This window comes from Spea bombifrons, chromosome 10 (genome assembly GCF_027358695.1).
Source record: "Spea bombifrons isolate aSpeBom1 chromosome 10, aSpeBom1.2.pri, whole genome shotgun sequence".
NCBI classification, from domain to species: Eukaryota; Metazoa; Chordata; class Amphibia; order Anura; family Pelobatidae; genus Spea; species Spea bombifrons.
Window position 1 is genome coordinate 7350798 of NC_071096.1, and position 26887 is coordinate 7377684.

Consider the following 26887-nt stretch of genomic DNA (forward strand, 5'->3'; position numbering starts at 1 on the left):
TCATAAACCCGGACCCTGGACACCTCTGGGAAGCGACTGAATGAGACAATCTTGGCTTTGAGGACATGAATGCAGAGCGCAGCCCGAACACGCAGCTAGACACAAAATACAAATTAAAAGGACGCTGCTTGTCGACTTTTAAAATGCTCTTTATACCCCCCCTGCTTTTGTACGTTTACCTCTAAAACACACCGAACAAAGCCTTCCGAGCTCAGTGATCTCAGGAAAGACCCTGAAACGATGGTGAAACAAGACGGGACGGGGAGGGGGATCGCTTATTTGGCACAATTACTTTAGGAAAGTCACATTTTGTCACGGAGATGGCACTCTAAGGGGGCAACCAAGCTTACAACAGAAAAATGTCCATTTATTTTTTTAACAAAATGTACGAGATTTTAAATCTCAGTTTCTTTTTAAATTTATTTTTTTTACAAAAAAAATGAAACGTATTAATTTAATTTGACCTAATTAAAGCAGTTTGTTGATAGAAAGAGGACTCATATTAAACAGGGTACGTCAGCTCAAAAGGGATAGGTAACAAAGTATCATTTCAAAATTAAGTGGTTACTTTATGAATTTCTAGAAAAATAGATTTTCTATGTTTTTTTTTTATAATCAAAGCGGATTTAAATATTGTGTCCCTCTTTGCACTCTTTTGTAGCAAAATCAATTTGGCAACACACAAGGAAAAAAAACAAAACAAAAACACAGAAAAAGAAAAAACGCATCATAAAAATACACATTAGCATCAAAAAAAAAAAAAGTCAACACAAGTTCAGAGGTGAGAGTTCAAGCATCAAAGAAGCTGGAGAAACAAGGATTTGGACGATGTACTTGAACGCCACACCGACATGCTTTAGAGGCACAATGATGGACAAATGGCAGAAGGGATCTAGAAAACAAAAACAAACCAGAGAACAGGGAGAAGCACTGAGTTACACAACGCAATACACATCAAATCACAGAGAGAAAGACAATGCCGGACGCCAAGGCCCAGCTCACACAGACATGCGCAGCCAATGAGGGCACAAGAACTTGCTTGGTGGCCCTCACTGTCTGGGAGAAAGACAACATCACACACACACTCGATGGCGAGTGGGTCAGGAAGTGACATAACATTCAACAGACATAAGAGACTGGAACCACCATGCAAGAGGAACCCAACAGAGGAACCCAGGCTTAATCTGAGCTCAGCCCAGCATCCCAACATGGAACAGAATGGGACAAACTGATTGTGACAACGTGAAGACCTACAGAGCCCTCGCCGTCAAGGTCAATACTTTTTGGCTTTCTAGTAAGAATCTTCTAGTGTCGTTAGACCACCACCTGGGCCAGGGCTGTCCAACCTGCGGCCCTCCAGCTGCTGCAGGACTCTCTCATACTCCTCAGCCAGCATCTTAGCTGAAAGAGCATTATGGGAGATGTAGTCCAGCAGCAGCTGGAGGGTCGCAGGGGTTCATAATAATATAAAGCTCCTCCTGGATGAATGTCTAGAAACCGGGTGAGATCGGATTTGTTGTATGACTCCCCCCTCCACCCCCTCCCACAAGCCGTGTGTTACAATATGAACATGATGTAAGCATTATCCGTATAAAACACAAAATAAAATTCACCATCTTCCGTATTCTACAAAAGTCTCTTCCCAGTGAAATAATTTAGGCAATAAATATTGCTTACTCTTCCGAGCTGTATAAAACCTCTATAAAAAATAGAAATAACATTCTAACAGGCTTTTTTTTTCCTCTCCGTCTGTCACCTTTTCACATTTAATTTTTTTTTCGATAAAAGTTTACTCTAGGAGCCTGGAAGCCTCAATACTTTTTTTTCACATTATACCAAATCAAAACTTTGAAGAAAAACAAAAAAAACACATTTCTCTGCGGGTACAGAGTTCAAGTTTTAGCAGTTCATCTTCACCATGTAGATCACGGTACATGCATGTAGGTATGTACTGGATTGTACATACACACACAAGCACACGAAATACTTATCTACTCGATTGCGCAACACTGGATGCCAGCTTGCAAAGGTTAGAGAAACCTGACCCCCATCGCCTCTCGGCTCTGCTTGCCACATGAGAGGTGGACAATATTGCAGGCAAATGTTTTTATTCTTAAAAGGACCACTTGTTTTTCCCCATTATGTATATAATTGTCCAGGTGAACCTATGTGTAAAAAAAAAAAAGGACTTAGGAGGAGGACTGCTGTAACATTACCATATGATCCAAAGAAGGCTGTAATGGTCAGTCATGGCAGTGTGTCTGTGAATGAGATGGAAGGGCACCTTCCCAACGTTACAAAGGCTCGCCATAGCCATAGCATGGCTCCCAGAGGAAGATGTGCCCCAGGCAACGAGCGGTTAGCTAGGGGGTCATGGCTCTCTAAGGCTGGCCCAGTGCCTGATAACCAGTAGTGCTTACTATCCCATTCCAAGGGTCCTGGCGTTGGGACTTGTCACACATTGTACAAACACAGCAAAATCCAAATAAGAAAAATCACTGATATGGCACCTAAACTCCAAAATAAAACACTTGGAACAAGTAGTACAAGCTGTTCTTCCATACGAAGCAAAAAATATATATATATATATATCACAACAAAAAAGTTGTACCCAGAGTCTTTAGGAGGGGAAGAGGCTTCTGGCTTTTAACACATGGAGATGCTTCGGGGCTGATGAGACAGCACAGTCTGCGGGTGATCACTAATTGTGCTCCTCTGGCCATAATTCCTGGCTTTGGACCTTCCTTCCCACACTTACCAGAACATCCTTCTCGCTCACTTCCCAGGGCAGTATGTATCAGTACGGTTTGCTGTCGTTCTTCGAGCGTTTCAGTTGAACTTTCAGGCGTTTCATTCCAATCTGAAAGCCGTTCATAGACTGGATTGCCGCCTGGGCCGAGACGGGATTGTCGTAACTCACAAAACCTGAAAGCAACAATGGCAACATGAAGTTACGCTGTACCAGGGTCACGGTGGGGTATCCCTCGACTTTCAGCCTCCCGGCTGCCTCGCTTACCAAAACATTTGCTGAGGTTCGTCTGTTTATCGATGAAAACTTTGGCGGACACGATATTTCCAAACGGCATGAACATCTGCAAGAGATCCTGGTCTCCAAACTCCTGCGGCAGGTGGTATATGAAAAGGTTTGCCCCCTCTGGCCCTAAGTAAAAAAAATGAATAAATCAAGAGTCAGTTACTTTTTCTGTCAAGGGATCCATGTATAAAGTGGATAATAGAGGCAAAAGGTGATTATTGTTGACCTTTTTTGCATGTGCCTACCCAGAATCCCTTGTGGCAGCACCATGACATTTCTGAGGGAAAAACAAGCCTTCTGGCTTGTCTGGTGTCTGTAGATGAGGGTTTAATAATACTTCTACTACCCCCTTAATTTTAAGTGGAAGGGGTTTCCATCACCTTTACCCACCATAACTTATGCGGCTCTGTAAATAAAACATCTAGGACTATATACAGAGTATAAGCACAGTTCTTTTTAACTCTATAGATAAAGCCGCGCTTTGGGTGGGATTTATACGCCTTTTCCATAGCGAGTGATGCGCTGTTTGCCATAAGATCTTGAAGCAAGCGCTGTTGAAAGGATCCTTCGCCATTTACCTTCTTTCTGACTCCCCGCGGCCCCCAAGCCTTGCTGGGACAGGAGACTCTGGTTGTAAAGCGAGGGCAGCGCGGCTGCAGCGTACTGCTGGATCCCAGAGTACGCTTGGCTAAGGGCCTCCATCGTACTGCCGGTGCCGTTGGACAGGCCACTGCTTCCAAGGCCTCCGTTTAGAGCAGCCATTCCTGTACAGAAGGAAAAGAGAGTAAAGACACTTAGTGATGGTTAAAGACGACACCAAAAGATTCTTTCACGAGACAAATCATGCCCATTTCTGACCCAGGCAGCCAGACTTCTTTAAAAGGTTTAGATGTTGCTGGTGCATCGTAAGCTCAGCTTATTCAAATCCTACATGCAGCCTATAGAAGACAAGCCGCTTTTCCACCTAACCTAGTAAGTTTTTATAATTACACACAATATCGCAGAAAAGATTTTGAAAGCATTTTTTTTTTTTTTTTTTTAAGTTATATAAAGTTCTGGCAAGGTGGAATTCTCCATCTATTAGTTTAATGCCCCCCAAGTCAGTATTTCCACCCCATGGTATGGAAAGCAGGTGATAAATGCACCAAGACACCAACGTTACCTGCGAGAGAACTAACATTGAGCCCGGCAGTCGCTCCCGCCAACGTCTGCAACGCACCTAGAGAGGTCATGGGATTGACGGATGAGCTATTATTTGAACTGGGGGATGAACCTGAAGACAAAATATTACATTTTTTTTTAAATTAATCAAAATTAACGCACTAAAGCAATCGCCCATTACTCTTTATACGCCTATGTAAAGGGCATACATTATATTTCACACTTCTCTTACCTGGCTGGTGAATCAAAGTGTACCTTTTTTCACAATACAGTCCTGAGAAGTTCATTTGGGTCATCGCTGCTACATTTTTCTTCTATGGTAGACTATCAGCACCACTGACAAGGGACAGAGGCTCATATTTCCCATGTGCGACGCACCGCTCCAACCGACTGCCGCACGCAGCAAACATGAGCGCCGTTCCCATCTATGCTATCAGCAAAGATCTCGCTTTGTATTCCTCGAGGACTGAGATTCACCAGTAAGGCAGAAGTAGTGAGCTTTAATGTGTCTGTCTATATAGCCATTTACGTTGGTTCCCTTTAATTGTTACACATTTGGGTCAAATACTTTACATGACCTGTCACATCCAAATTAAGAATGCAAAACGGCTCTAGAGAAAGGCACCGCTTGCATTGCTGACCAGAGATCATCTGATATCACCATGATGGTTTTGGTTTACTAGTACAGTTAAACGCCACCCGGTGCGCTCTCCTGTCTTTACCCCTGAACTGCTCAAGCTTGTCCTGTAAAGGGAAGAGACACTCGGCACAAAACATACGCATCTCACCAGAACTGGCCAGGACGCTGAGGGGGCTGCTGGAGGCAGTGAGTGCCGAGCCCGGGCTGGGGGTGTTCTGTGCGGCGCTGGCGGCAGCTGCCAAAGCTGCCAGGTTCTGCAGCTGCATGGCATTGAGTCCTGAAACATGCAAACCGGGCATGAGAACCCCACACGTGCAACAGGGAGCAAACCATATGCGAAAAGCTCACACAATACAAGGAGAAAGATAAAGAAAATAAAAGCAAAATGCACACACCTGATGTTCTTCCCGTGGAGTACTCACCTCCCATGGGGTGCAGGCCACTTAGGGAGTTGAGGTTTCCGGAGGAGGCTGTCTGCTGGAGGAGCTGCAAATAAAGCTAGAAATTACACCAAAAACAAAACAAGAAGGAGAGTGAGGCCTCGCTCCGCTCTGGGGAAGAAGTAACGTCACACACCACAGAAACCCACAGGGTGCACAAGAACGCGAGGAGTTGGGGGGACTGGGACGCAACAAGGTGGATTAGGACAAGGAAAAAAAACCACCACAGAAAATAAGATGTTATCGCACTGCAAATGCAGATTTGGGGATTATTAGTCGGAGGCGGCAGAAACACAGCTTTTTTCAGCACCTGTTTGTGAGCTGAACACATAGAACGTTATATATGCCCTTCAATGGACCCCAGATCCATTTTCACTTAATTTAATGTAAAACTAGTTAACTTTTACTCTATCCAAATGCAGGACTTATCACTGTACAGACCAAAAAAAACCGGTTATAAATTTCCAGTAGCTCTGACACTTGGCCAATACTAATGAGCCCCCTTGTTATTAGATAAAATGATTGCCTCCTAAACCCTACTATAAGAATAACTGCCACTTTCTATATATTCAGCTCAACAAGAGAAGTAGGCAGCGCCGACCCTGCAATGCAACTCAGATTCAATCTAAAGCAGGCAAAAGTGAGGGGAACCGAAGCTGCGGGTCTACTCACTGCTAAGTACTGGGGGGCCAAGCTGTTGAGCCCTGCGAGGTTTCCCCAAACCGACGCTGCGTTGATTTGCTGCATCTGCTGCTGTAGTTGCTGCGTCATTCGTTTCTGTTCTTTGTCTTTCTGGGTGTCTGCGAACTTGACTACAATCGGAGAGGAACATCCCTGAGAACACGTCAAAAAAATGTCAAACATGGCAACGTAAAATAAACGTTTTGACTCCCAGGCACCAGGAAAACCCAAACCCTCCAGCATCACAACTCTAACGAGGCGGACCGGCCTCAAACAACCCTTACTGCGCATGGTGTTAAGTTACAAGGCAAGACACGCGTCGCCTGGGCTTTTGCTTAAAGGTGGACACATTCCTATCTTCAAGAATAAATAGTCAGGAACAGGAAGCGTGAAGATGTTTGTTAAAACTATGGAAACTCACACCAAAAACATCTTAAATAAAATGGCATGACAGCTAGGCACGAAGACAACGTTGGCAATCATGTGTAGTGCGATTACTGGACTTACCTCCATAGTTTGTGCTTGGTGCATGGCCTTGATTGCACCTTGTGCCATGGATCTAGTTGTAAATGTGATAAACGCACAACCTGCGAAGGGTTAACAGAGAAATTCAGACATGGCTATTTAACGTAATATTTTCCACAATTTAAATCCAACAACAGGCCTCGGTTTTAAGGTGAACGCTTACCCCTGCTTAAGCCATCAGGTCCTCGCAGGATTCGGCACTCTTCTATCTGGCCGAACTGAGAGAACATGACGCGGATATCGTTCTCGTTGCACTTTTTGGAAACCATCCCGATAAACAGCTTTCTGTCTTCCACGGCTAAGATAAGATAACAAGGAGATTCTCTGTCAGGGAGAGTGACTGTTCACATGTTATTTGGGCTGTTTGCTTTTATTATATTATAAAAATCAATACAAATTACACAAAAAAGGCTGACATTTTTATGGAAATAAAGTAAAACAGGGTGGACATCCTCCATTCTTGCCGATTATGGGTTGCGGGGGCAGAGGTCAGGAAAAGCGAGAACATTTTATTTTGGATCATAGAGGAAGTATAGATACCGGTGCTCTGGAAGTAACCCAGACATGACACCCAACGCTTGTGCACACATACCGTTATTCTTTTCACTGTCGGCTGGCTTCATTTGAATTGGATGATGCATCTAGGCATGCAAAAGAAAGAATCGTTCCGGGTTAGAGAGATTTTAATGGACAGATATATGCTTAATGTGCTTGTAACACACAGCGAATGGGAAAAGATCAAACAAAAAAAGGCTTCTTACCCCAGGGAGGATTTTCATGTTGTGCAACGCGTTCTGTGCTTCTAACGCAGCTTTCCGTGTGTAGAAAGTAATAAAACAGCATCCTTACAGATAAAATAAAAAAAGGCGGTTACATTTCGATCTATGGATTTACTTTGCCATGTTTTAACCTAAAAGCGATACAAACACGCCATAGGCTGCAGAATAACAGCTCCATATATCCTAGAGTTTCCAGAACACGCTACGTCACGGAAGGCTCCGTGCCCCTCAGTCGGGGGTACAGGTCGTCCAGTCACACGCTACATTCTGGAACCTTTCTGGACACGAGGAGGCACTCGGTGCGCTGAAGTTATTAGAATACAGGGGGTCCGCACCCTAAATACCGGAGGACGCAGGGGGGGGGATGGGCTCACCTTTGCTCTGAGGAGGATTCTGACTTCTGTCGCGCAGGACGTTTATTTCGTAGACGGCTCCGTATTGCTCAAAAAGTTCTCTCAGCTCTTTCTCTGACCAGCTGCGAGGGACCTGTCCCACAAACATTTTGATGGAGTCAGGATCCGGATGGTCTGGGTGGTCCATGGTTCCATTCATCTTCTTTGATCTACGGCAGGAAAAAAAAAAAAAGGCAGGAGTTCAGCAGCAATTAGGAATCGCTAGCGTTACGGGGGTGTCAAACATAAAAACACTCAATAAGTGCACAAAAAATGTCAAGTTAATTGAGGGAGACAGCACTGATCACTAACAGTGAATCACGCAGGCACCGCACACAAAACGTTAACGTAATCTGTACAGGGATGGATTCGGACACATACGGAAAAGTCCAAACGCCCCCCGAGAATCCCCCAAAACTCTTGGCACGAGTAGCAAAGAAAAGATTCCGTAAAGTCAGCCACACTTCAGACAGAGACAACTCCCCAAAATCCAAGACATTAGACAGCTCAGGAACACTTACACGGGACTGGAGTTCAGTGAGCAATGATCCACCATCATCTCGGGCAGGAAATCAAGTTTAAATGACGCCATGGTCTTTTTCTAATTAGCCCCCCTGGAATAAACACAAGCAGACAGAGCTCAACTCCGCCCGGGCCGGCCACGAGAACAGATCGAGACGCTACACGGACCGGGACGAGAGAGACATAGCGGACCGTGCGGATGACACACACAGAGAGAGAGGGAGACACGGAGAGAGAGAGAGAGAAGGAGAGAGAGACGACAAGCGGAGCCCTCAATGAACTCAGCACTGGACAAGACAGACGGAGCGGACTGGGAGAGGCACGGAGGGCGCGACAAAGTTGGTGTCCGATTTGAAAGGGACGTTACCATGTGAAGAGCGGCTCAGTCCCGGGCACAATGAAAATGCTGACGCAGGGGGTCTGTTTTGTGTATTTTTCCCTGGCGAAGCAGTACTGAGTGCAGCATCAGATAAACAGAACGTCAGATCGATAGAGATAGGGGAAAGCGACAGAGCGGAATGGAGTAAGACACCGGCTTGCGGGGTCCCGGGTGTTGGAAGTCCCACGCCAATAACCCAAAAGCGCTGCCCATCGCTTAGCTTTTCAATAAAGGGAAAATCCGCCACCAGGCCGATGCCACCCAGTTTAACCGCATACTTCCCAAACTCAATGCATCTACTAAATAAGAGCAATATACGAAAGAAGAGAAAGCCCTGACACGCTCTTCACCGATCACACGGTGGTAGATTCTGCAGCTTTATCTCTGGGGCCAAAAGCCTTCAAGACGCCAGTGGTCTGTCGCTCAGCGTAATCTTTACATCTGTAAATCTATAACGTCCTAAAAGCTAAGGTGACGCGATGCGAAACATATGATCTCACGTAAACACATCACAAACAATCCCTCGAGGAACCCGGCAATACCCGATCTCCATACTCAATACAGCGATAGATTAAAACAGCCTCTCGTTTGGCTAAATCCAAAGACTGTAGTCTGACGGTACCTCGTGACCCTCACCCACAAATCACCCCACACACACACACACACACCAAATTTAAAGGGCAGTCATGCCAGGTTTTCTCTTGCAGTTTCTTTAACTACATTTGCCGTACTGATCCCGGTCACCATGAGGTCTAAACACGTCCAACGAGATACCGCCTGTTACGTCTCCCTTTAATGAGGGAGATTACTTTAATAACCGTGCGCTATCCTTCTCACTTGCAAAACCTCACAGGGCTGATAGATTATAGGATTTAGGGCTCTCCTGATCCACGCGGACATCCCCGACTGATAAGGACTGCACAGAGATACATAATCACTCGTGTTCATCGCGCACACGCACACATGGACTGTATAGATCCTCATGGGACAGACAACCGATAGACGGGAGCTCCATGACCCAAGTCCCGTCACCCTACTCAAGTGTTTATCGCACTATAAAATGTTTTTTAATGTTCTTTTAGCCAAAGTTCTTCCCAATAGGTGCCTCTAGCCAACGAGCGATCAACCTGAAACGCTAAGATTGGCGCCAATGAATCAGCCGAGTGTCAGAAAACCGCAGACCATACTTTCCTGGAAGCTCGGATTGGAAAGCGCGCGAATCAGCAGCCGCGGTGCGAAAACTAACACTTTTAATGGCAAGAAATGTTGCACAGAAACTGGAACTTTCACTGTGAATTTCAAGAGACAATTAGAATATTCCTGGTCGTTTCTAAAGCCCCGGGCCTAAAAATAGACAAAAAAACCTGGCACGGGGAACGGCTGTACGGAAGGGCTCTATGAACGTCAGTCCACAGCAATGATAACCCACAAAACCCTGCCTGGAGTTCCAATTATTTTTTTTAGCCGCATCCTAAAATTTGGTTAAAGTGTGTAAGGTTTTAGCCCGGAGAATCCTGTCGGTAAGACCGGGCTTGACAAATCTGCTTTGAATATATGAGGCAGCTAAAAAAAGAGTTAGAAGCTTCGTTGCAGATCTTAAGTTTACAGATAAAGAAGACTAGAAGCAGACGTCGTGGGCATTTTACTCATGCAGAGAGAATATATTCTGGGGTGACGGGTACAGATGAATAAGACATACAAACGCTGTATTTGCAGGTATAGAATAAACACGCGGAAACATGGCGCAGAGAAACGGAAGAACACAAAGCCAGCCTTGCAGGTTTAGATCAACTGAAAAATCAAAAGCAAACTCACAATTGAAGATATAGATTGAATTGAAGATAAAGAATGCATGGAAACCTTATATTACAGACATGGGTCACACACACTATAGGACTTGCCCCGGCACCCGGGCTGCACACAGACACGCAGGACTTGCCCCGGCACCCGGGCGGCACACAGACACGCAGGACTTGCCCCGGCACCCAGGCTGCACACAGACACGCAGGACTTGCCCCGGCACCCAGGCTGCACACAGACACGCAGGACTTGCCCCGGCACCCAGGCTGCACACAGACACGCAGGACTTGCCCCAGCACCCGGGCGGCACACAGACACGCAGGACCTTCCCCGGCACCCGGGCTGCACACAGACACGCAGGACTTGTCCCGGCACCCAGGCTGCGCACAGACACGCAGGACTTGCCCCGGCACCCAGGCTGCACACAGACACGCAGGACTTGCCCCGGCACCCAGGCTGCACACAGACACGCAGGACTTGCCCCGGCACCCAGGCTGCACACAGACACGCAGGACTTGCCCCGGCACCCAGGCTGCACACAGACACGCAGGACTTGCCCGGATTGCATCTACAGGACTTACCCCGGCACCCAGGCTGCACCCGCAGCGGTCTCCTCTCAGTCAGGACTCCTCTCAGACTGGCTCACGCTCACCCTTTATTCATTCTATACCCTTTAGGCCCAAAACAGTAACGGTTATGGATAGACTATAAGAATTCACACATATCCTCTACCCTTAAAAGTGTGTGCCTGTAAACACATGCCTGCCCTCGACACGTAACATGTCGGCTTATACCTTCCATCCACACACTCGCTTGCTCTTAGACAAACTCTCGCCCCTTTCTCAGTTTGTCTCCATCTTATTATATCTCCCTTCTCTTTTTCATTATCTCTTGATCTCTCCTCCGCTCTCTCTTCCATTTCCCGTTATTTCTGTCTCTCTCCCCATCTCTCTATCCACTACCTACCTCGCCGAGCCCTGCAGCAAGAGCATCGTGTCTTTGCCTCGGTGAGTTCTCACTCACACCGTAAGCATACCTGTAAATTCTAAGTCTCTTATTCTACCTCGCTGTGATCATATCTAAGACTGCCAGTTGGTGCTTCTGCTACCAGTATGTCAAGGTTTCTATGAGGACCAGCATTGGAGTCACTACATAGAATCTTCATGGATATTACAGGGTTAATATTTCAAGAGTCCCAGGGTCAGCTCTTTTATGACCAAAAGGGCAACCTCAACTTACAGCAACAGTGACAGCTCGGGAAGCACCTTGCGTGTTCCTCAGCGCCATGCGTGTTCTTCAGCCTCACCGCTGGCCGATCCCACGTGGTTATGTGACTGACCCACGGGCCGACCGTCACCGGATATTTCATTTTATTTATAATAAACGACAAGTACACACGTGCTAAAGGGTTGGTGACAACGTCAAACTCTGCGTCAGCTGTAGGTCAGGCTACAAGCGGCTTAACCAAAGATAGCATCGCAGGTCAGAAGCACGGAGAACGCGTTCGGCCACAAATAAAAAAAAAAAAAAAAAAAAAAAGTGACAGCCCTGTTTGGATTTGGTTTAAATAACCTTTATATTTGTAAATTGAAACAAGGAAAATAGATCAGCAAAACATTTGTGTGTTTGTGTTTTACTGCATGGGCCGCGGGTTATATATTTATTAGTTTGTATTCATACCGAAACAAGTTAAAATATCACGAAGCGGAAATGGGTGACTAGCGACCGGGTGATTATCAGCATACAGGCCACGAGCGGACAGGGAGGGCGCGATAACAGCTTTTAACCGTCTCCCACCTCTGGCTGTTCTACCGGCTGTCCGCACCACCCCAGCAGCGTGATCTCCTCATTGGCTGTATCCACAAAGCCTCTGAACCATCTTAAGAAAAGCCCCGAAGATATTAAAAGGTACTCAACCCCCATTTACAGCTCCAATCTGGTTTATTTCATATTGTCTTATTCTGCACATTTTCCTGTATATGAACCAAATACGTATTTTGGGGACATTGTTTCTCTTTGGCCAAATGTTGTTGTTGTTGTTGTTGTTTACCCTCCCTCCTGATCCCGTCGGCCCCCCTACAGCCATAACGCCTCCCCTTTCTGCCTGCTAAAGCCACTAAACCCCTCCCCCCTTCCAGCCTCCTACAGCTATAACCTCTCCCCTTTCTGCCCGCTAAAGCCACTAAAGCCCTCCTACAGCCATAATCCCTCCCCTTTCTGCCTGCTAAAGCCACTAAACCCCTCCCAGGCTCCTACAGCCATAACCCCTCCCCTTTCTGTCTGCTAAAGCCACTTAACCACTCCCCTACAAGCCTCCTACAGCAATAACCCGTCTTTCTGCCTGCTAAAGACACTAAACCCCTCCCCTTCCATCCATAACTCCTCCCCTTTAACATCTCTTTCCCCTCTTGCAGCTTTCCTGAAACACCACCAGCCCTAACCCACCGCCTACTGCCTCTTCCCACCCCTCTTACTGTTTCAATTACCCAACATATTCCTTTAGATTCTAAAATCTCGAGCGGGACCCTCGAAAGCCCACCATTCCTGCCAGGAGCGTACAAATACCATAAGGCTAAGTGGCAGCTCATGGCAGATTCCTCATGCGAACGCTCAGGGGTTGGGGGCTTTCGGGCTCTTCTGTGAACACGGCTAGCAATAAAGATAGAGCTGGCTGAACATAACGTGTATAAACACGCAGACATACTGTAGGTATAGGTGTTATATATATATATATATATATATATACACACACATCTCAAATTATATCACACACATCTTATTAACCAGTACCCGTATAGCCTTGGATTTGATTATCTTAAATTACGAAAAACACCCAAAACAAGTCTTTCCAACACATCTTAAAACAGTATAAAAAAAAAAATAGTAGGCAAAAAAAATAACCAATAACTTTAAAATCGGTAACACAAATATGATCTATAAGTTAAATGGCATTAAACATTTTAAATTATATTTCGGAAAGCCACTCTGTAAAATGTTACAAACATCGTTATCGTCCCAAGAATATCTCTGGAACAGTAACTATCGGAAAATGCGTAATAAATAAATATTAAACAGTTACAAATAAATGTAAACCATGTGAAAGTACTGTAATAATGAAAAACGTTTGGAAAGATTTCTCACTGCTGGTTTAAATTACTATTTTTTTTTTGGTAAATATAAACCATTAAGTGGTAATAAGGGCACTTATAAAACGTAAAGCCCGAGGGTACGAGGCAGCCTTCTGCACGCCGTCACCTCCCAGATCATTACGGAGCCTTAGAAACTCTCGCCGTCGGGACGCCTGCTCCCGGCAGTTAAATTAGGAAAGCGAAGGAGCGGTGGTTTACCGCAGCACACGAGTGTCAATGAGACAGGACGATATAATGACCTCGCGCTTTATTAAAGTGCCCTTTTTTTATTATTATACAGCTTTTGCGGCAGTTGCACTTGCTTTGTTCTAAACCCAATTGAATTGCAGTGATATGGGGCCCGTGTCTGACGGATGACAACCTCCGGGACTGATTGAGATTTATGGGGACAGCTAACTGCCATAAAGCAATTAGCAAGTGTGGGGACCGGGCCGGAAACGGCATCCGAGTATCTCAGGACCAGCAAAACAGAAAACAGGCGGTCTAATGAAAAGCTGTACGATGCCGTGCCGCATTTATTAAAATTATATTTTATTTATATAGCATCAACATATTCCGCAGCGCTTCTTACAGTCCGTATATATTCAAAGGGTCCGACAAAACTAGAACTGACAGACTAAGACCAACCGACGCATTCAGGAAAGAGGGCTCGGCTCACAAGCTTACAATCTACGGATTATTCGAAAATCAGGATGCATATTTAGTTGATATGAGGGGTTTATAGGCACGGTCAGGGCGGATTAAAATCTACACCACAGGGCTTGTGACACGGAACGAGCGTGCAGATCCAGAAGCCGCGTGAACGCAGGCAGCTCGTACGATCTGCGTGGAAACAGCCTGCAGCTCCAGGCTAGAGGCGCAGCGGTATTTTGGAAGGAAACACGGGTTTTCTTCTCTCCTCCCACACGCAACGTTACTAGAACAACAAAACAGGACCTGACAAATCCCAGGAGCCACGAATCCCAAACATACCGCTTCTGGCACCTCGGCTATTTAAAAAAAAAAAAAAAATTTAAAGCATCAGCTGAACTGGAGGTCTGTAAATATCTACTTGGCCCAAGAATAATGCAATCGTTTGTTAAATGTGACAAAATAGGTGAAGAAACGCATGTCTTCTGCCACGCAAATCACAGAAATAGTTACAACAGTCTGCGGGAGATGCCGAAAATCCAAATTTACACGCAGCGTTAAGGGAAAGATTTTAGAATAATTCCTTAACGTTCAAGAGATTTGATTGAAAGCGATTCCCGGGAGACGCTTTTCTCTGTGAATAGAGAGGCTGCCAGGAACTTCTCTGCCGGAGATACGTTTCCAACCGTCGTGGGAGACTCAGGTGTTAGAGAAAGCCTACTCAGCAGCCTGCTATTTATCCTGGACAACCAGATGCCTTCCCCGAAAGGACAGAACAATCGATAACTTGTTCTTGATTTTGTCTTAGGCTGATAACCCGCAAATAAGAGCAACAGGCCAGCATTCTCCTTGCAGACCCACAGAGAGAAGAAGGAATCCTGAAAGCCGTAGATGAACACTCTAGATACTTGTGCTGAATTTTTAGCAATCATATCTATCTGTGTAGCGACAACTTTGAAGCCCAGCGACGTACAGTCAGAATACGGCACACAGGTTATTTTCCTAAGTAACAGATAAAGGGTATAGTCCTCTTCATTTACACAGGCAATCGCTTTTATAAGACGGGGTTAGAAATCGGTCCCCGTCGTGCCTTTTGAAAATCGCACAGAACAAAACTCATAGAGGACGTCCAAGGCACAACTAGCTTGGGTGGACCCATGAAGACCCAGCCAACTAAAGAGCAAGGTCCCTCGGCCCCCAATACATTCAACAGCAAGTTACCACGGACAGGTTAACTTCGTCGCAGGAAGGTCCTCCTCAACTTTCTCCAGCTAGGCCGTCAATGGGGGGCTCCGAGTGATTTAGTGGCTGAGCTCTTACACACTTTGGCATCACATTTATATACTGTTATATGTAACCTTGCACGGTTGCATTATCACATAGAGGGTTCCATAGGGGACTCCCCAGAAACGCAGTGCAAACGTTCCCAATGCATTGCGGAGGTTCACCCCATCTGGTTATTACCCAGTCATAACATTTTATGGATAACTTTGGCAAACGGACAACCAAGCCAAACTTAAACAAACTTGCAAATCATTTTCCAAAACAGATCTGACAGACGGGAGAAGGAACGGTATCAAAGATAACTTACATCAGCTTTCTCTGGTATTATGAAGGCAGTAATCAGACCAGGAGGTCCAGTGACCCCAACGTGCAGCCGCGTCTACGATGGAAAGAAACAGGTAGATTAAAATCTAACATGCCGGGCGTTGGGTCTCCGTATATAATTCCAGGCTTACGGGTTTAGTCACCAAGCTAACAAACTGCTCCAAAACAAGCAGAAACCGCAGTTACTAAACCCGGGATTAACGAAACCCAACTACTATTCCACAGCGAGAACAATAAATATGAAATTCAACAGCGGCCGTTACTTTCCTATCAAATAAGAAATTGGTTATAAGGACACGATTAGTTATAGATTGTCGATCCCATGATTCTGTTTCGGAATCAAGAAGGGATTTTTCCTCCTTTTTGATAGATAGTTGGAAATTTTTTTATTTTTTTTTTACATTTTTTCTTTTAGATCTACAGCGAGGTCAACATAGAGCATAAGCCAGGCATCAATACAGATTCCCCATCCCTAAACTGCACAGAGCAGGCAGGAGCCCGTGGCCCTGTGTGCAAGGAACATGGAGGGGCCCCTAAAGCCTAAGTGCCTGTTATATAAAGAATGCAGCAAGTACAGCAGGCAGATTCCCCGAGTATACCGTCTGCAACACGAGCCCGAGACCTTGACCCAGGGACGGGGTGAGAGCAGACTGGGAACAGACAGCCTTCTACGGATCAATAGGCAGTTAGGAGGCCGCAGCGTCTGTTTTATTGCACGGATCTCACATGGTGAGGGATTAACAGCTGTTTACCAGACACGCAGCCCGAGAAGCCAGGTACGGGCAGCGACGGGAGGGGGTAAGTTTGGCTCCGGCCTGAGGGCTAAAGCAAATACCTCCAGGGCACAGGGAGTGTCCAGACCCCCAGGGTTCCCGGGGAAACAGTGTCCACCGGCGGGGTAGCTATACCAACAGAGCGGGGAGCGTTAGCACAACCTCCCGAGGAAACAAGCGGCCACTGGGAGGACACGTGATGTTACCAGGCCCGTTACTCATGTAACTGAGGATTCGGAACCGAACACCGGAGCTGCGTCTGCCCCACGCTGATAGTAACCCCTTCCCTGGAGCAGAGGGGTGGGGCGGTGTGTTCAGGGTTCCCGTTACCCGCCGCCTCATCTCATGACTACAGCTCGAGGGGGAGCCTGGTTCGAGATTCGCGGCCTAGCGACCCCACCTCGGTGTGTATGCCCGCAGATATCCCCCCTGCACTGGAAGAACTGCCCTTAGTTACCTATCGCCTCACCGTAGCCGGGTCACGCTCCACTCTCCGTCTCCCTGCGCGCAAATGATCCAAAATGGCGGCACTTCCGGGCAGATCCACCAGGCGGCCGCGAGAAGGGGGGGGAGTAACACGGGGAGGGAGGTAATGCGAAGCGACCAATAATGGCCCTGACCCCCGGGTCGCGGGGTGAGTCCTGCCCTGACAGCCGGCAACGCCGTGTTTGCAAACAGAGCCGGCTATGGTGACCAAAATCAGTTCTGAAATGGTGCACGGGACCCGGCCCAAGGTGTGCGGCACCTCCCGTAACCTGAGGGCTCGGTTATTTCAGCCACACCCACTGCTGACAGGTGTATAAAACCAAGCTCAGCCGTCTGCAGGGCAAACACTGACCATAAGATGCCCAGCACCGGATGGTCAGCAGGGTGTAGTATAGCATTGCCACAGGATGCCACCTTTCCACCGGTACTGCGGCGCGCGGGTCCACACAACGTTTATGGGACGGGAATGTCGGGTTCTAGACTATCTCTGCTTCTAATACTCACCACCGACCTCCAAACCCCTTCCTGAAGCAACATCTCTGGACTTATTCATGGGGCTCCTGGTTAAACATGTTTCCCCTTCTGACTTCATACCAGGTGCTAAACAAGGTCTCTGCAGAAATGGTTTGTTGAGGTGGGTGTTGGAGAACCCCCGATGAACAAGTTTTGGATGAGGTGGAGCACCGACTGCGAGCCTAGTCTAACTGCTCAACATCAGTGCCCAAGGCCTCTATCGCCCTTGCGGCTGAACGTATATCTCTTCACCAATGTCCCACCATCTGGAAGAAGACTGTTGAGACGGCCATCGGTTATATACGATAACATAATAAAGCTAAAAGATCTGTGTCAAAACACGTCATTTTACAGACACACCAAACAACGATAGTTTCCTATGGGACTGGGGATGGGTACATTTTTAAATGAGATACTCTACTAGACCTTTCCCAAGGGCAGTAGTTGGAATAAATCATTTTCCGTTTACGGATCAAAATACGTTCCAAGTGTCAGTCTTTGGGATGAGGCTCACATTCACGGTATACGTGGAGTCTTATGTCAGCTCATATACAAAATAAACGTATCATTAGTTTTGTAGTAGTGTTTATTGAGCAGGACAGTACCGATTTTGCGGCTGTATCCCGCTGTTCCACTTTTCGGGGCAGAGCTCGGAGGGATTCTGGAAGCCAATCCTGATTTCATGCTGTGGTGTCTGGGACATGAGAGAATGTATACTGCGTAGAATTGTTTGAGTGACACTCTGCACTCCAAGATACGACCTCGAGTGTCCCGATTTGCCCGGGGGGTAGAAATTGGGAGCTATGGTGTAACACATCCCACGAGTCACCGGACTACTAATTGTCATTCACTTCAATAATCTTCTCTGAGGTTATTAAACAGAGGCATAAGCAACCAGGAGCTGTATACGGTACCTGAATGGGTTATTTCCAAATAAAACTGTAAGCAGAATCATTTTGTGAGAAAATTATATTTAAATGGACCAAAAACATAATGTGAAAATGTATATTTGAAGATTTTATTAGTTGAGACAGTCTCAGTTTGTTTGTTTTTTTCCATAGAAACATATAATTTGACGGCAGATCAGACCAATTCTGTCCATGTATTCTGGTCAATTTTACTCCGGTAGAGACTCAAACCTTAATCAGTCCTTGGTCTCGTCTTAGATTCAGGAGCCGCGTTATTGGTTTGGTAGCTCTGAACCCATCTCACGCACTCTCTCTCTTCACAGTAGTTCTGGCATTAACGGGGTTTTAAACACAAGAGACATTCCTGAGCGGTCCCTTTTTCATGATGTCTCTCTTAGAGACACCCCACATGCACCGCTTCCATTAACCAAACAGGTGAGTGTTGGAGCGATAGTAATAGGCTATACCCTTTGATCACAAAAAAAGAACTTTAAGGTATAAATGGGTAGCTTTGGTACAAGAAAACTTCTATTTACGGCCAATGCTTTGTGAAGGATCCGTCGTGGTGATTCATCCACCACTGTATCGCATACAAAACCATTGGCATTTCCAACCCAAAATGACTATAAGTGGCCCATAAGCATCCCAAAGAATGTCTATGTACATTAAACATACTATTTAATCTTCCTTTAAAATTATGTCGTTATGGATGAACGAGTTGAACTTGTCAAAGAATTGGTTACATTTTGTCAAAACTGGTCATATAGAGCTACAAAATCAAATAAATCAATAAATAAATGCAGAATAATCAGTCCAATAAATGGCTCATAAGGAAATTGTTACATTTAGTTTGAAAACAGTTCTTGTTGACCTGACATACCATGTAGGTCCCCAGCATTATACATCTGGTAATGTTCAAAGGTTTGGGGTCACTGAACTGCTTTCATGGAAAACAAACTGGCTGTAACATAATTGCAAAATTGATGATCAATTAGCCTTTTAAACTTAAACTTGGATGAGGGAACACAACGTGCCATTGGAACCCAGGAGTGATGGGAGTGATAAAGGGCCATTGGAACACAGGAGTGATGGGAGTGATAAAGGGCCACTGGAACACAGGAGTGATGGGAGTGATAAAGGGCCATTGGAACCCAGGAGTGATGGGAGTGATAAAGGGCCATTGGAACACAGGAGTGATGGGCGTGATAAAGGGCCATTGGAACACAGGAGTGATAAATGGCCATTGGAACACAGGAGTGATGGGAGTGATAAAGGGCCATTGGAACACAGGAGTGATGGGAGTGATAAAGGGCCATTGGAACACAGGAGTGATGGGAGTGATAAAGGGCCATTGGAACACAGGAGTGATGGGAGTGATAAAGGGCCATTGGAACACAGGAGTGATGGGAGTGATAAAGGGCCATTGGAACACAGGAGTGATGGGAGTGATAAAGGACCTCTGTACGCCAATTAAGATATTTTATTAAAAATCAGCCGTTTCCAGCTACAATAATCATTTACAACATTAACACCGTCGGCGCTGGATTTCTGATTTCCATTTTTATTTTAATGGGCAATATTTGCTTTCCACAGTCCTAAATACACCACTTGGCCAAATTAGCTTTTCTTTCAAACACAAGGACATTTCTGAGCGACCCCATACTTTTGAGCGATAGTGTATGCTAAAAACAATGTACCAACAAACAAAATTCTAGATCAAGTTTGAAAAAAAACGGGAATTGATTTTATATTTCTTGATTTTTTTTTTAAACGAGTATAAGAAGTGCGAGTAAAATAAATAAAGTAAAATAAATGTAAAGACCGTGGAGTTCTGTTGTGCATTGTTTGTTGGAGCCGGAAGGGTGTCTTGGTTTGCTTGGCAAGTAATTCTTTGCATCCTGTCTCATGTAAAAGAGAATCACGGACAAGGGGTCTTTGAAGAGGGAGGCATTTTTCCTAAAGAATGAACAAGTCGAGCTTAAACGGTCTGAGGAGGGGAGTCGTGCCGGCCAAATCTTCGTGTTCATCTTCGTGAAAAAAACAAATATCTTCGTTTTCTACGAATATACGCCCGTTTCCCATCTTTGTTTCGGGCGCATGTTTATCTACGTTCTTCGTATTCGGGTTTTCTCTTCATTTTCTAGCAGGGGTTAATAGGGGGTTAACACTGTAACAGTTAGCAGCAGCTTTGGAGCCAGGATTTAAAGGTCAGTAAGAGCGACTCTATTGGTCGCCAGCAGGGGGCTCCTCTGGCATCAACCAATGAAGAGCATTCCCGTTAACCCCTGCTAAGACTAAGGTAGACTGAAAGGCAGTGACTTGTATGGGGGGGAATGGACCAGGGAGATTAGCTAGGAGATATTTACAAAGACGAACACAAAGAAACTTAGATTGTGCTTCTTAGTCTTCGTGTACATTTATCCGCCGCCATACTAGTTTATTCGGTATTTGGTTTTAACAACAAAAATGCATATATGAATATATATATATATATGAATATGATCTTCATAATTTAATTATAATTTTCTGGGTTTTATTTTTTGTTTAATAATGTGCCTTTAAAAAAAATGCGCATTTTTTCAAAAAATGTATCCCGTGGTTTACCTCCTGGCAAAATTGTTTACTTTATCAGGATAATACCAGGTAATACAAACAGAGATGCGGCTTCAAAAATGTGCAAATTTGTTGTCATGGTGATTTTTTTTTTTCTCACTGCAAGATGGGTTCTAATTGTCTTACATATATTCTGAGATCCTAACGAGGGCCAGACTGGCAATGGCCATGCGGACGTAGCACTAATTTGACCTCAAAGCCATACATATTCAGATTCCCGGGTTGCTTCTAGAATAATAATGACCTGGGAACTTCTTCACTCCGGCTACCCGGAGCCTTCCCTTGCGGGACGTGACCAGGACTGCCCTCTGACGTCAGCGGGCGGTCCCGTGACATCAGTGGGTGGTCCCGTGACATCGGTGGGCGGTCCCGTGACATCGGTGGGCGGTCCCATTTAAAGGGCAAATGGGCAGGGGGCGGCCTGGAGGATTCAGGTGTTGATCCAGAGAAGCGGTGCTTTACCTGGAGATCTCCAGGTCAAATCTGAAGAGTTCCCTGATATTCCAAAAATTACACAAAACAAAGCAAGGATTCAGCGCATGCCCAGTCAGTACCATTCACGCCAACGTCAGTGGGCTTACCCACTGACATAGTGGGTAATACCCCCATTTAAAGAGGAAATGGGTGGGTAGTGGTGCGCTACAAGGCCCCGCTCCCGCGATTTGGGTGTTGACCCCGAGAACCAGGCATATATATTCAGATTCCCCGGCCGTAAAGTATGACGGAATCCCCAATATTTACACCTTGGGTATGTGCTGAATTCTTGCTCGGTTTTGTGTTCATTGACCTTGTAACATGTTTCTGTTGGCATGTAATATGTTTAGTATCATGGCACACATTAGGATAATGGGAAGGATGATGTTTTGGAGCAGGTTCCCGGTCCTGAATAAATTCTCAGCTATACAAATGCGTTTGTTTCCATGGCAACCTAGGAGCCGGTGCGCTAAGAGGGGATACTTAAAATAGAAAGGCAATTTAGCCCTTCAAAACAAACAGCCTTCTTTTCCAGGGTTTATTGAGGAAACCGTAGTGCGCACAGAATACCAATACCTCGACTGAGATGACCTCGTTTTATTTCTGTCAATCAGTTTCACGTAATGAACAGAATAGAGACCAAAAACCTTTGTCCTTAAAGAGACACTCCATCACCGATCTCACGGTCTACCCTGCTGGGATCATATCTAAGCCTTCCAATTGGTAATTTTGCTCCCAGTGTGTTATGGCTGGTATCCCTGCTTGAATGCAGGTGACTCGTTTAAATGTATCTTTAAATAATGAGGCAAGATTTCCATGAGGATCGGAATTTGAGCAATTTGGTCAACCCATTAGGCGAGCCGTCACGTAGACTATTTAGGATGGGCTATTAAAGGGTTAATGTTTCCAGGATCAGCTTGTTTAGAAAGTTCCCGGCTATGTCCTTATGATTTCCTCACCCAATTCCCCAAGATTGTAAGCTTGCGAGCCGGGCTCTCTCCACCTAATGTATCGGTTTGTCTTAGTCTCTCAATTCTCGTCTTGTCAGACCCTTTGAATATAAGGCTTAAGATGTTAGCGCTATATAAATAAAATATAATAATAATTATTATTATTATTATTGCAGCCTTTCCAACAAAGAATACATAGTAAAGCATTCTTCAACCTCTTAAACAAAATAGCTACATTTGGGAGAAGCTGCAAAATTAATTTTGCTTAGCGATCCTCCTTAAAATGGAATTGCCCATATCCAATATGGCTGACGCTATTTCAGTCGACACCCACAGGCAATGGCCTTAGACTTGCCCTTACTTAGACTGAAGGGGTTAGACTTCCGGTTACTTTCGGAAACCTGTTCGGGCAATTGGGCGGAAGTGCCAATATGGAATATGGCGGCGGTGGCACTGGTTAGTTGTAGACGGTGATATCCTCAAGTGGTAGCATCATGCCGATCCAGGCACTGGCCGCGCGCGTTATTTTTTATCCCACCCTGTTATATAATGTGTTTATGAGGAAGGTGACGGATCGGAGGTGGTACGATAGGATAGATGAGACGGTTATCTTAGGAGCGTTGCCCTTCAGGAGCATGAGTGAGAAGGTGAGGGCGCATGCGCCATTTGTCATATGTTACATGTCACTGCGTTTAGTATAAGAAGAGAGAAAGTGAAGTTGTCACCATGGAAACTAAGGAAATGTACCTGCTGATTGCTCCCCATTGAGAATTTTGCTCCAGAATTGCTCATTGCAAACATGGCCATTTGCTTATTTAGTGAAATTATGTTTATTATGCTTTTATTCAATATTCATAGTCTTTTGAATGCATTCACAGTGAAATCATCTATTTGATCTGTAATGGTAACTGCATTTAATTTATAAAGGTTACAATATAACATTTTGTTTATTATAAATATATAAATTATTATAAATATTGATATATTGTCCTTCTGATCGTATGACATACAGATAATGGTTGGCCAGCTTTTTATGACACGCAAGCCACTGGCCAAGCATCATGAGATTTGCAATCCAACAGCTAGAGGGCTTTGTCTTTCCCATCCGTGATACGGAACATATAGCCTATGTTCTATAGGTACTTCGAGCCTCATTCGTTATTACCTGAATAACTGTTGACTAGAACCTGTTGTCTTTGGTCATTGAACTCGCTCAGGTATGATGTCATCTGTAAATGTTATGGTAACCTTTGTGTATGTGTTTTACAGTTAATTAATGAGGAAAACGTCCATGGGGTTATCACGATGAATGAAGAATACGAGACCAGGCTGTTGTGTAACTCCGCTGAGGTAAGACCAAAACTTGCAGGTTGGTATGGTCCAAGATCCCTCGCCCTATTCACTGCCGGCGGTGTTTGCCCTGATTCAAGCACTTATCAAAGTTCTTTCTTGCCAATAATTGGCTGCTTCAAGACTTATGACTTATTTTTTTTTTAAACACAGGCTTAATACTCATATAGTCGACTACTTACCATGTACGTCAACTTCTTTCTCTTAACAGCAGTGGAACGCTTTGGGTGTAGAACAGCTGCGTCTCAGCACCGTGGATTTCACTGGGGTCCCCACACTGGAGAACTTACAGAAAGGGGTGGCATTTCTTCATGAGCACCGAAAAAAGGGTAACAGCGTTTACATCCACTGCAAGGCAGGTCGCTCTCGCAGCGCCACCATGGTAGCTGCATATTTAATAGAGGTGAGGCGATTGTGGGGTATCCAGCGTGAGGGTATTTCAGATATCAGGGGGTATGATAAACCTCTACATGTATGTTTGAGGTCTTTGGAGATCCTACCTTCCAGGCAACACATGGAAATCGCTTTAGACTGGAAGAAAGGATCTTTCGTCTTAAACGTAGAGAGGGTTCCTTTACTGTAAGGGCGGGTAAAATGTGGAAAAACCAGCTCAAGGAGCTGAATATTGACTAATTATTGGGAATTTTCGGGTGGAATCGGCAGTCACTCAGCACCCTCCATGTACTATGAGATCAGTCTATTTTCCTTCTAAGGTGGTAAATGGTAGGCATTGGCTGGTTATCAGTTGTCATAGCTTTGTTCTTGCATTCTGTTCAACCCGGCATTTCATTTTCACGAGTATTTTCATGTAGTTTTAAGTACTATTTAGACTCCCCCCCCCCAAGTAATACCATGAGTTGAAACGCTTAATTTTACCAATGCATTACGAAGCTGAGTTTCTCCTGTAAGACGGGGGATGCCCCTATCCGCCGGAACGCTCTCCCGCAGCATATCCGTCTTTCTCTCTACCTTCGGTCCTTAAAATGATCCCTCGAGTCCCACTTCTTTAAGGACGCCTACGAACGTACACATTACCTGCCTTCCTCCCATCTTTCTTTAGCTCACCTTCCCTAGTCCCTCTCCTGCGTCCAGAAAATCCTTATACTAGTGCGGCTGCTCCATCCCTAACAGAGGCACCCTAACTCTCTCTAGATTGTAAGCTCATTTACGCAGGGCTCTCCTCGCCTCTTGTTTCTGTAAGTCACAGTGTTATGTTATATACTAGTAATGTCCTGTTTATCCATTTTACTGCTCTGCGGAATATGATGGCGCTATACAGAACAATAAAAAATATAGAGGAGCTGAGATGGCCCTGTAATAAATTGTAAAATCGGTGAGATGATATCTTACACCTTGCCAGCAGTTTAGTTAATGATCCCATGCAGTCGAAGGGTATGAGTTGTATGAAATACAGTTATGATTGTTAAGTGTTTTACCCCATTCTAAGTAACAAATGTGACAAAATCTGAACAATCAGAAGCCGTCTTACACCAAAACGTTATGTCAATCTACACAATTGAGCATGAATAACAGAAGACTATTGTTTTCTTTCTGTAGAGACACAAGTGGACCCCTGATTCCGCAGAGGCTTTCATAGCAAGCATAAGGCCGCACATTATCATCCGAGACTCACAACACCAAGTGCTGGAAAGTTACTACAGCTCGGTTAACGACACCAGAGCCCCAGAAAGCGGAGGCTGAAATCGGAGGATAATATGTGTCCTTGTGACAAATGGAACTCAAAATGTCAAACCTCACCCTAACAAATCATAGAAGATTAGCATCTTCCACGTATAAACCCAACCGGGACCTCTGGCTTGCTTCCAGGACTTTGTGTAAATGTTTTTAATGGATTTTCTACAATTAAACATAGTCTAATAATCACATTTGGGCATCTCCTTGTTTACTATAACATGGCACCAAACATTTCACTCAGACATAAACCATGGGACCTAAAATAAAAATAAAAATATTAAATTTCATAAATAAACGGAAGGTATTCCAAAATAAACGTTACTATAAAGAAGACAAACGTTAATAGTCATGTATTTTATTACTATATTCGCCTTACAACAAATTCAGATTCAAGCAGCTATTATAACATACATTATAATTCAGATAAAAGATTTCTACTTAAGCCTATACTCAGACTGTGTACGATCTGCTCGGCTGTCTACCACCAGGTATAAATGACAGATGAAACCCACTCATATATATATATATATATATATATATATATATATATATATATATATATATATATAGTGATTGATACCGATATATCATATAAAATGGTATTGGGTGGCATATCTGCTCTGGTAGAGAAGGTAAGTAGTACTCGATGTTCAGAATAACAGGAACGTTTAGGTGTTACCCAGATAGGGTCTGGTTCATTTGGTTAGCCGGTGTGTGTTTTGCTGACTGTTCATAAGGCAGATGTCCGGTGGAGGCACGCGGTTAGCGGATCAGCTGGACGGCAGCAGCTTGTTCTATATAACAGATTGCATGCACCGCATAAAAGATTTGTAGGATAAACACGTGTAGAATACTTGCTATGGGAACGTCGCTAAATCCTATTCACATGCTATATTTTATACCCTTCCCGTGATAAATCAGTCACTAATAAATGCACTGCATAGATGGGGTACGTCAATACCTGTACCCCCGAGACACACTCCTAAAAACGTGGGACCGTGGAGTAGATCTATACACTTGTAACAAGTATCTACTAGTCTGTACAAATACGCATTTCAAAGAACAACGTAACACAGAGTATAATTTGACGACGAATGTTTGAGCCCTTTAAAAGTACTTTGTGTAATATGATAAAAACTTCTCAGCTCGCTTGTGATCCGGCAGCTAATGCTCCCCGTGTACGGGAGGCTCGGTATACCCTGCCCGGTGCGGATTTACACGTCAAGCCATCTGACCCCCAAACAGAATAGTTACTACAGCAGATCTGTTTACATACTAAAATGAGTAATAAGATGTGATGACCATCATCTGCACGATAAGTCCTCCCCGTGAGGTCTCCCCTATTAAGTTGCTGGTTGTTAATTGCTCAGGCAGCCATTTTAAGG

The 26887-nt window shown here is 44.9% G+C and overlaps 2 protein-coding genes across 10 annotated transcripts; one reads left to right on the top strand and one right to left on the bottom strand.

Annotated features, from left to right (window-relative positions):
* Positions 1-408: 408 nt before the first annotated feature.
* CELF1 (CUGBP Elav-like family member 1) lies at positions 409-17086 on the bottom strand. Of its 9 annotated transcripts, none has more exons than XM_053449461.1 (16): positions 16983-17086; positions 15724-15795; positions 8174-8266; positions 7635-7822; positions 7243-7325; positions 7074-7122; positions 6645-6779; positions 6464-6543; positions 5948-6109; positions 5258-5321; positions 4984-5112; positions 4197-4307; positions 3613-3798; positions 3017-3160; positions 2759-2925; positions 409-892 (listed from the first exon to the last, which is right to left on the bottom strand). In XM_053449461.1, the coding sequence occupies exons 3-15, from the start codon at positions 8242-8244 to the stop codon at positions 2798-2800; spliced, it is 1530 nt and encodes a 509-aa protein (XP_053305436.1). In that variant the 5' UTR covers positions 8245-8266; positions 15724-15795; positions 16983-17086; the 3' UTR covers positions 409-892; positions 2759-2797. The 9 variants fall into 9 exon arrangements, with proteins under 9 accessions (XP_053305436.1, XP_053305434.1, XP_053305435.1 ...); XM_053449459.1 differs by having other exon boundaries at positions 5231-5321; XM_053449460.1 differs by having other exon boundaries at positions 5258-5333.
* A 5795-nt stretch (positions 17087-22881) lies between these two features.
* On the top strand, positions 22882-25693 carry PTPMT1 (protein tyrosine phosphatase mitochondrial 1). Its single transcript, XM_053449472.1, has 4 exons — positions 22882-23104; positions 23727-23807; positions 24019-24210; positions 25365-25693. The coding sequence occupies exons 1-4, from the start codon at positions 22952-22954 to the stop codon at positions 25506-25508; spliced, it is 570 nt and encodes a 189-aa protein (XP_053305447.1). The 5' UTR covers positions 22882-22951; the 3' UTR covers positions 25509-25693.
* Positions 25694-26887: the final 1194 nt, after the last annotated feature.